General features: G+C 44.9%; 1 protein-coding gene across 1 annotated transcript in view; it reads right to left on the reverse strand.

Annotated features, from left to right (window-relative positions):
- Window positions 1–9352: 9352 nt before the first annotated feature.
- Window positions 9353–10025, reverse strand: part of LNX2 (ligand of numb-protein X 2) — a 26238-nt gene continuing 25565 nt past the window's right edge. Inside the window, exon 9 of the mRNA XM_009882825.1 lies at window positions 9353–9724. Coding sequence (XP_009881127.1) covers window positions 9589–9724 — 136 coding nt within the window. The 3' untranslated portion in view covers window positions 9353–9588. The remainder of the gene's footprint in view (window positions 9725–10025) is intronic.

Below are 10025 nucleotides of genomic sequence, written 5' to 3' on the forward strand. Positions count from 1 at the left end.
CCCCTGCCATAGGCAGGGATACTATAGAATCATAGAATGGGTTAGGTTGGAAAGGACCTTGAAGATCACCAAGTTCCAACCCCCCTGCCATGGGAAGCGACACCTCCCACTAGACCAGGTTGCCCAAGGCCACCTCCAGCATGGCCTTGAACACCTCCAGGGATGGGGCCTCAACAACTTCTCTGGGCAACCTGTTCCAGAGCCTTACCACCCTCAAAGTGAAAAACTTCTTCCTAATGTTTAATCTAAACCTACCTTCTTCCAATTTGAAGCCATTCCCCCTCGTCCTATCACTCCATGCCCTTGTAAAAAGTCCTTCCCCAGCTCTCCTGTAGGCCCCCTTTAGGTACTGGAAGGCTGCAATAGGGTCTCCCTGGAGCCTTCTCTTCTCCAGGCTGAACAACCCCAGGTCTCTCAGCCTCTCCTCATAGGAGAAGTGCTCCAGCCCTTGGATCATCTTTGTGGCCCTCCTCTGGACCTGCTCCAACAGGTCCATGTCCTTCTTATGTTGTGGCCTTCAGAGCTGGACGCAGTACTCCAGGTGGCGTCTCACGAGAGTGGAGTAGAGGGGCAGAATCACCTCCCTTGTCCTGCTGGCCACACTTCTTCTGATGCAGCCCAGGATATGGTTGGCTTTCTGGGCTGCGATCATGTATTGCTGGCTCATGTTGAGCTTCTGGTCAATCAGCACACCCAGGTCCTTCTCCTCAGGGCTGCTCTCCAGCCATTCTCTGCCGAGACTGTATTTGTGCTTGAGATTGCCACAACCCAGATGTAGGACCTTGCACTTGGCCTTGCTGAACTTCACGAGGTTGGCATGGGACCACCTCTCCATCCTGTCCAGGTCCTTCTGGTTGGCATCCCTCCCCTCCAGCACATCTACCTTACCACACAGCTTGGTATCATCGGCAAACTTGCTGAGGGTGCAAGAAGCGCTGTTAGGTACGATGCCCCAACCACTGAAATGGTGTCCATAGAGGAGTAGGGGACGGGGTCACAGGTTTCCAAAAACACCGTGGCCGATGCTGGGAAGCAATGGCTGCAGCACGAGCTAACGCAGCTCATCCAATTCGGCATCTGCCCCTGCAAAGTCCAGTGCCAGGAAAAGCTTCCCAGTTATGGGAGATAAACAGTGACTGAAAAGGCTGAGCAGCTCCTCACAGCTGCTGTGAGAGTGCACTTGCTGACTGGGGGCCAAAGGTGTTGACATGTTTTTCGGGCAAGCTGTGGCACTGAAGGAGCGGGCAGGGCTGGTGGCAGTGAGTGCTGATGGCGGAGGGAGAGAGGGCGGCCCTGTGGTACACCCGCTCCACGGGAAATATGGTCTGAACCTGCTCTGCACCTCCAGTCTCCCCAGTGTAGAGGAGCAGCAGGACTGGTTTCACCGTAGGAGGCGCAGAGTTGGATCCTGGTCCATCCTCAGCCCAATTGATATGCAAAAGGCACCGGGGAAAGAGGTACCACTCGCTTTTCCACTCACCCAGAGAACGATGCCCTAGTTGCACCTCTGCTCGGCAGGCAAGGAGCTATGAAAGGAGGCAGATGCGGCAGAAGACACATCAGCTATTTGTGCTCCTGGATATGGGGCAGGTTAACTGGGATGTTGGAGAGGGGCTGGCTGCTCTCTCCCCGAGATTGGTTGCAACCCACTGGCAGCACTCCAAAATTTGCCGATTATCACAGTTTGCATTTAACTGAGCCGAGCTGGAGATGGGGTAACTGAAATTCAACAAGTCTCGGAATATTTGCTGTTCTGCCCCTGCATGAACTCACACAAATCTATTTTTCAAGGTTTATGGTAAAACTCATTCGTGCAGCTCAGGCCAGGCTGGAGATCTTTTCTGCATCATTAGTTCCTTGGCTTGTTTTTCTTTTTCCAAAGTTCTCTGCAGGTCATTCCCCCCCAAGTGCAGCGAGGGATGGAAGAGCACATTGAAATCATTATTGATAAACAGTTACATCTTGAAACTACACAGAGCCATTATTTCACAAAGATACGAACAAAATGGTTTTGCATCGTGTGAATTATTTTCCTATTTGAAACACAGAAATCTCTCTCAAATAGCTTTAAAACCCATATTGTAGTGAAGCATCCAGTTTGTTCCATTAACTACTCACGGAGTCAACTGGAGAACCACTGTTATTAATTTCAATGGAAAGCTAAAATGCAGTTCATTTTCTGTAATTGCAGGCCCATCACCTAAAGACCCAGGAAAGGCTTTTAATCCAAGGCATTTTTAGAAGGGTATGATTACATCGCATATCTTCATAAGGTGCATAATTACCTGGGCATCAATCACAAAGAAACACAAAGAGCCAAACTTCCCAGGCTGTTAGAGAGCGGTCCCCTCCCGCTGCCCCGGGGCCGCTGGCGTGTGGGGTGCTCGGGTGGATGCTGGAGGTGGGGGACCTCGCTGGGACCCAGCCGAGATGCTGCCCCCAAGCAGACTGTACGCTACCGGTCAGAGGATGATGTAGAGAGACCCTGAGCCTGGAGGAAGCATTAGCGGGCTAAAAGATGCCTTGGGAAAAGCAGCATTTAAATGGTCATAGGGGAGTGGCTGAGCATCACAGCAGTGGGATGGCGACAGGGACCATGCAGAAAGGTGAGAAAAAATGTCAGAAAGCTTGGGAAGAAAAATCTGAGGGTAAATGCTATTTAGTTTAAGAATGAGAAAGACTCTGTGAGGTGCAGAATATTCAGCAGAATACAGTTTCACTCCAAGGGCACAGGAGAACCCATGACAGCCAGATGGCTGTCCCAGGACCCCTGGGTGAGGGTGGCTCCCGTCTGGTCCCAGCTGCCCTCGTGGTCATCACCTCACGCCAAGCTGCCAGCTGCGCTCACACCGTGCGGTTTAAATTTGAGGTCTTCGCTACCTTGACTCTATTCAATCAAAACAAATCGCGCAGCTCCTCTAGCCTGCCTGTGGGAAGAGGGAACTCCAGCTGGAAGAGAGAAGAAAGGAAAAGCTTTGGGTCTGAATTATTGCTTGGCCGTTCCTCTTACGGAGGGACAGCCGTGATCACCTGCTGCAATTGAAGGCTGCCGCAGCCCAGAGGCGTAGCGGCAGGACTTGCGGCCACGGGCAGAGTCTCAGTGCAGGGCCACCATTTCCAAGTGGGGTCCTTTGTACTCACCAACCTGACTCACGGAGGAAACTCAGATCAGTGGAAACTGATGGGGATGTAGTGATAGGACGAGGGGGAATGGCTATAAACTGGAAGAGGGCAGGTTTAGATTAAACATTAGGAAGAAGTTTTTCACTTTGAGGGTAGTAAGGCACTGGAACAGGTTGCCCACAGAGGTTATTGAGGCCCCATCCCTGGAGGTGTTCAAGGCCAGGCTGGATGTGGGCAACCTGGTCTAGTAGGAGGTGTCCCTGCCCATGGCGGGGGGGGTGGAACTTGATGATCTTCAAGGTCCTTTCCAACCTAAGCCATTCTATGATTCTGCGAAACACATAGATGCCAGAAGACCAACCCAGTTAAATCAGGCGTTTGATGTGCATTAGCAGCCCCTTTCCTTCGGCTCTTGGCATTAGTCCTCTCCTGCTTTAAGCACTGATGGATACTGAGCAGTGGCAGCAACGGCAGAGGTGTGACAGACATGAAGCCATTTCTTTCCAGGGCTGCTTCACCAGTAAAGAGGAGTGACCTCCTGCTGGGTCTCACTACGAGGGACCCTTTAATTGATTGCAAAGAGAGCTAAGTGTACTTAGCACCACAGTGGATGGGGACTAAGGTGGGTAATAGTGGTGGCAGAAGTAGCTGTTTGGGAAGCAATTTAACTAATAAAAAAGTAAGAAACAAAAAGGTCAAGCCTTGCCTCTGCTGTGCTGCATTTCATCTGCACATGAGCGGTTTTTGATGTTTTTTTTTTTTATCTGGCACATTTCCCCAAACACAGTAACATTTTTTAACTTCAGTGGATGACATTTAGTAATATGTTTAAGGATCTGTAATATTTTATGCTTGTAGCTTTTTGCGATTGTTGTTCCAATATGGCACTGATGCTGGTATTAAAGTCTAATGTGATTAGAAAGCTCAATTGTATAACCGAGGGGTTATACTCTTTATCTATTCTAATCTGATTAAAATGCTTCTCTTCAGTAGCTTTCCGCAATCGCTTTATAACAAAACCTGGGAGCAAAGCCACCGGCACTTTGGTTTGTCCCAGATCGAAAGAAATACCAAATGGGTTCCTTAATTGCGTACTTCACTCATTACTGTACAAAGCTGGGTCCAAACTGCAAAGCCGGCTCCGTTGGGCTTTAGTGGAACTGCTCACTGAGAAAGGGCTTGTGGAACCGGTGGGATGCCCAGGCTCGCCCAGAGGCTGGTTAAGGTTCGATACCTGCCTGCTTTAAGGGCGGAAAAAAGGCATTTTGGGTCTTGCTGCCCAGTGCTGAGGTTGCTAAGCAATGAAGTCACTACAAGTAGCTAATGTCACGGCGACATCTAAACCCCATCATAGCATTAAACTCATCATTGTAATTAAATTCTCTCACGGCTTATGATACCATCTCCCTTACGTGATGTATCTTGTCCAGCCTAGTGGTAAACTAGTTAATGCAACAGAACACAGCCACCTCTAATTTCCATTGCCATTTAGTGCTCATATGCCACAATTTGTCACAAATCCGAAGGCACAGTACAGAAAATGCGCTGCAGAGAATGCCGTTAGTGAATGAACAGGTAAAAGCATGAAGAGCTAGCTCTGTTTTACTAAAACATACCTCCCCTCCTTCAACTGTTCCCCTAATGATTACCAACACTGGCATGACACAAGAGCTGCCTAAGACCAAACAGCTGCCAAAATAGAGGTGGTTTTGCACCACCATACACCATGCTTTGGGGACAAAGCAGAGCTGCTAGATTAGGGGTTGGAACTAGATTACCTTTATGGTTCCTTCCAACTTAAACCATTCTATGATTCTATGAACCTCCTACACAGCAGAGGTTATTCCGTGTGCTATGGACCCATAGTGTTAGGCAAGCCTAACTCCGAGACCAGAGAGTGCTCCTGATGTGTTGACACGAACCCTTGCAGCTGCATCTTAACTGGTGGGGATGGTTGTTCTGCAGACCACCTCCCCTGCAAGATGCCCAAGTCACCACTGAGACCACAACCACCGACTCCAGTGTAGCTGAAGCCGGTATTCGCCACCACGGCAGGCTGATGTGGGATGCAAAGTGGCCTCCATGCCACTGCCTCTTCTCTCAACCTTCTCCACTGTTGGTTGCTGCGGCTAACGCAGGGTAGGAAAGGTGTGGGAAGGAAGTTGAGGTGTTTAAGTTAGCTGTTACTACTTGGGAAGGATGGTGAAGAGAGGCAGCCCCTCCAAGATGTGATATTTGCCCCAAAGAGTCGCAGAAGAGGCTCTCCCTTTCCATCTCCTGCCCAATTCCTCCCCCTCCTGTGATGGGAGCAGTTGGCTCTCATTCCTCCTTTGGCAAAACAAACTTGGCTTTCCCCGCTGAGGAGCACGCTGTTTCTGCTTGGCTGTGCTCGCAACCCACAGATTCCTCCAGCCAGCCTTTACCAGCATACTTTAGCAACAAAAACAACCCCCAAAACCAAACACATTCCTTCTCCTTCTAGAACAGCTTCAGGCACAGTGAATGCCACGGCAGGCTCTGCACCTTTGACTGGACTCTCAGACCTCTTTGATTTCTTAGTTGTCTGAAGTTTTCTGCATCACTCTACAGAAGGGAACTCATCACCATCATATCAATTGCAGTGCATCATTAACACGGGCACTGCATCCATATTGCACTGCTAATATTCAGGGGACCCATCCACGTGGTATGTCAACAAACAGAATGACATCAACTTTTAGCTAGAAATAAGCTTTCTTACCCATATAACATTATTCGAACTGTCCCAGAAGCATAAAGTCTTAGGCTTTCTCAATCCTCTGGGCAACAAGTAATCTAAGAATTGTTCTTCACTAGCTGGACAGATTTATATCAGGTGTGATGAGGCCACTGTAAATCATTTTCTGTCTCTCCTTTTTCTATGTGTTGGGGAAAATCCACTTTTTAGGTAAGTTTGCTTGCCTAGAATTTTCCTGAGACAACTGGGATGAGCATATTCACTGACCTTCCTTGGTGCTACATCTTCATGGCCTGTGTGGCATTGGACACATGTGGTCTTAACTCCATGTTGGCCACCATTGCTGCCTTGCCTGGCATGCTCATTAACTCATCAGGATGTCCTACCTTAGTCGTTTTTATGATCCATTAAAACTGCCTCAGAAGTAAATGGTCAAGTTTCTTAACTACAAGCAACTTGCCTTGTTTCTGATATTATCTGGGTCACACTATATCTGAGAACCAGGCTTAGATTTTCATTATACCCACCCCAGATCTATCAGGGAATCCGCAAATAAAAGAATTCTTAATTCTTTTGTGATGGTGAATTTTCCCCTCGGTTGTTCCTGACTCTAAAGAGGAAGTTTAGAGGAGCAAATGAAATATCTTTAGATTTCGCGTCATTGGCATGCTGTGAAGCAGAATAAATTGGTTTACATTCTTCGCTGGAGATCCCTAGGGTTGTCTGGGGAAGGTGTTCCTCCCATGAAGCTCCAGCACACACATCACTAGGTGCACCACCTCACACAACAGCTCTGTGCACCTTCAGCTGCAACAATGAATTCATTAATCTGTCTGTAAATCAAAACTCTGATGGTCTGGCTCTTACCTTACAAGTACAAGAGCTGATAACCCACTAGCAGATGCGGCTGGTTTCTTCTGTGTTTCTGTACATAGACACAGTTTTGTTTTAAAGGAACTCATCTATTTGTAACCTACTAACTACCGCAAGGAATAAGAATCCAGGGTCTGGGCAACTTCACTGCAAATCATTAAGAAATTGCTTTTAGACTTATTCCAGCTTCACAGACATCTAAAGATAGAGCATACTTGCCTGCAGGAGATGGAGATGGGAATTGATTACCAGGAGGCTCAAGTTTCAGCTCTAAAACTGAGGTTTCCAGCAAGACTGTCTCCTTGCATGAAATCTATGCAGTAAAAACATCCTCCAGCTGATCGGTACCAGCTGCCGCTGAGGGGAAAAGAGGAAACGCTGCTCGCAGCAAAGTACCATAAGGCACAGATCTTGCCTCCATTTAGAAACACTTCTCAGTGCTGGGATTACTGGTTAAACAGCTGGTATGTTACCCTGGCTGGATGACCATGCCCTCAGACTCTTTTGGTACACTCACTCACTATAATTTACGATAAATCACAGCAGAAAAGAAGTATCTTTAAGATGAGCCTCCCCTAAGCTACCCATATCTTTTGCAAAGAGCGAGACAATACTTCGAGTTATGACAATGAGTAGAATGAACTTTTATTTTCATTCATCCTTCATTAATACCATACAATTAGATAGCAATATCTGGAAAAAAAAAATATCTTGAAATAATTTAAAACAGAAGGCACAGAAAACCAAACCCAACTATGCAGCTACAAGAGAAAGGGGAAAAATGACTCAGGAAGGGAATTAATTCAGAAAGGTTTTATCGCTACACATTCTGATCAAAAGTTACAGCACACAGAAACAAAACTGCACAGTTTAAGCTAACCCACGCTTTTTTTACATGTAAAAGAAAAAAAATATCTGATTTTTGCAGGGTTTTGAATGAAAAGTGTAATTTTAAAAATAAAAAACATTAAATCTAGTACATATGTCAAAATCTTCCCTAAAGGCTACACTAAGATGTACTTTACAAAAAAAATCTGTATGAAGAGCAAAGCATACAGTTAAACAGCATCTGGGGATGGGAGGAAACCTGTTCTCAAATCAGTGAGAGTACAAATACGTTTGGTGTTTGCTTCAGAAATGATTCTCAGTACAGTAATATACTGTAGAGAACATTCTTTTGTATTTTAATATTATGAAATTAAACCAATAGCATACATTAAGTACAGAGAGGAATAAAACCACTTCATTCATATGAGATGTCTACAGGGTTTTTTTTTTGCAAAAGAGTAACTTTATTTCTTTTTAAAACAAAGCTCCTGGAATTAATGACATGCGATAATATGCCCCGATATTATACCGGCTAAGTTTGAAAATAAAGTTCATGCTTCACAATTGAAATATGCTGTGATTCTCAAATACATTCTCTGGTAATTAATAATACAATACAGAGGTCATTCATAGAATCAGTTCAGGCTGGGAACCCGGTTTATAAATGAAACTCTTTTTCAAATATGCAGAACACTGACAACACACAGGGTTAGCTCCAGGTCAGCACATTTCCTTCTGCGCTCCACCCCTCTTTTCTTAAACAAATGGGTGCTTAGCCTGCAAATATCACGGAAAGGCAAAGTCTAGAAGTTACAGGTTGGTTTGTAAAAATACTAAATACAATCCAAGATAAATAGTATTACTCTTACTGACAACTTAATAGCAGGTGCTCTCTAAAGGAAAAAAAAAAATATCCTGAAATGCAAGAAAGATCGTTTCAGCATTTGATATCAAGGCATTTGCACATTTGTCAGGAGGTGACAGAATAAGAGTGAACTTTGCAGCTTACTTTGCAGTTGGACTTGAATTCAAAGAGCCTTCCCTCTAGCCTGCCAACCCATAAACCATAACGTATGGTTTCTTAATAGCTTGCTTTTTTCCTGGAAATAATTCTCTCATTTAGAAAGTACAAGTCAAAGTATTATTTCCACACATGAATAAAGACAGCTGACAACTACAATAGAAACGGTAAAAATGATCGTCGTAAAAATGTTCATCAAAATTCTCTGACATAGCAAAACATTCATTTGTAAAGTAAAGTCTAATACTGCAAGCCACTCACTCAAAGGCGACCTCGGGCACGTGTATTCTTGCCAGCATTGCAACAGTAATTACTTCCATATTTCTTGTCATTATAGAATACAAACTCTGTAATATATTAAAGTTTCCTAACAAAGAGTCCAATTATTGCACTTTATAAAAATTCCAGTAATATCAGGCTTTTATCCTAACTTCTCTATGAACACTGATGCCCTGCAAGAAAAATTTGGGGGACCAAGTAATTTCTGATGAGTAAGATGGATTACTTGAATCAGTCTGAAATATTGAATCAAAAATGGAAAGGCTTACGAAATGAAGAGACGTACCTTTGGAAACGCATTTTGATTCATAGCAGCAGATAAGATGTGTCATTGCGGTACTGACACACGTTCTCTTCGCAGGGAAGAACGAGCACATGGCTATTACGTTTATATATCACATATAACTCAAGAACTGTGCAGAGAAACCCAAAGAACCACTAAGTTGTTCTGCTGACTCTACAAACCTGACGGGGAAAGCTCAATGACAGCCATACCGGAGTGGGAGTTTCTCTGAGAGCTCGTGTGTATTTGCATTTGCGTCAGCAATGGATATAGCGAACAGAAATGGCTATTTCAGGATGGAAAGATATATAGAATAAGTCTGAGAGGCCCGTAAAAAAAGAAAATACAGCAGTTTTGGCCCTGTTTATAACCAGCTGTATCAATAGGGAAAAAAAAAAGATAGAGGAGGTTTTTTGTGCTAGCTGTCTAGAAAAAGACGCTGCTTCAACCGAAGTGATTCAAAATCTATATGAGGCTCCCAGGCCAGCAAATCACGGTTAAAGTCACTTTGTTCCTCTGCTCCTTCAGCATGGGAACGAGTGCAGAATGGCTCATTCCAACTGTGGATAGTCCGTTTACAGCAACAATCATATCACCACACCTAAAAAACACAAGAAGAAAAAAAAACAAATGATGGCTACTGCTCCGTAGTATCTAGTACACACCAACAAACAGTGCTTCATTGCTGGGGTGGTAGGTTTGCACCAGGTTGAAAGCGTAGCTAAAACACCCAAAGGGGTTCAATTTTAAGTTTGTTTTACTACTGAAACTCATCTGGAAATTCCCAAACCCCCAGATGGACTAGATGACCTTTAAAGGTCCCTTCCAACCCAAACTATTCTGTTTCTGTGATTTCAATTCTAATACAAAGATAGTTTGGTTATTAAGAGCTGACCTGTAGG

The sequence above is a fragment of the Charadrius vociferus genome, unplaced genomic scaffold (assembly GCF_000708025.1).
Source record: "Charadrius vociferus isolate BGI_N301 unplaced genomic scaffold, ASM70802v2 scaffold93, whole genome shotgun sequence".
NCBI classification, from domain to species: Eukaryota; Metazoa; Chordata; class Aves; order Charadriiformes; family Charadriidae; genus Charadrius; species Charadrius vociferus.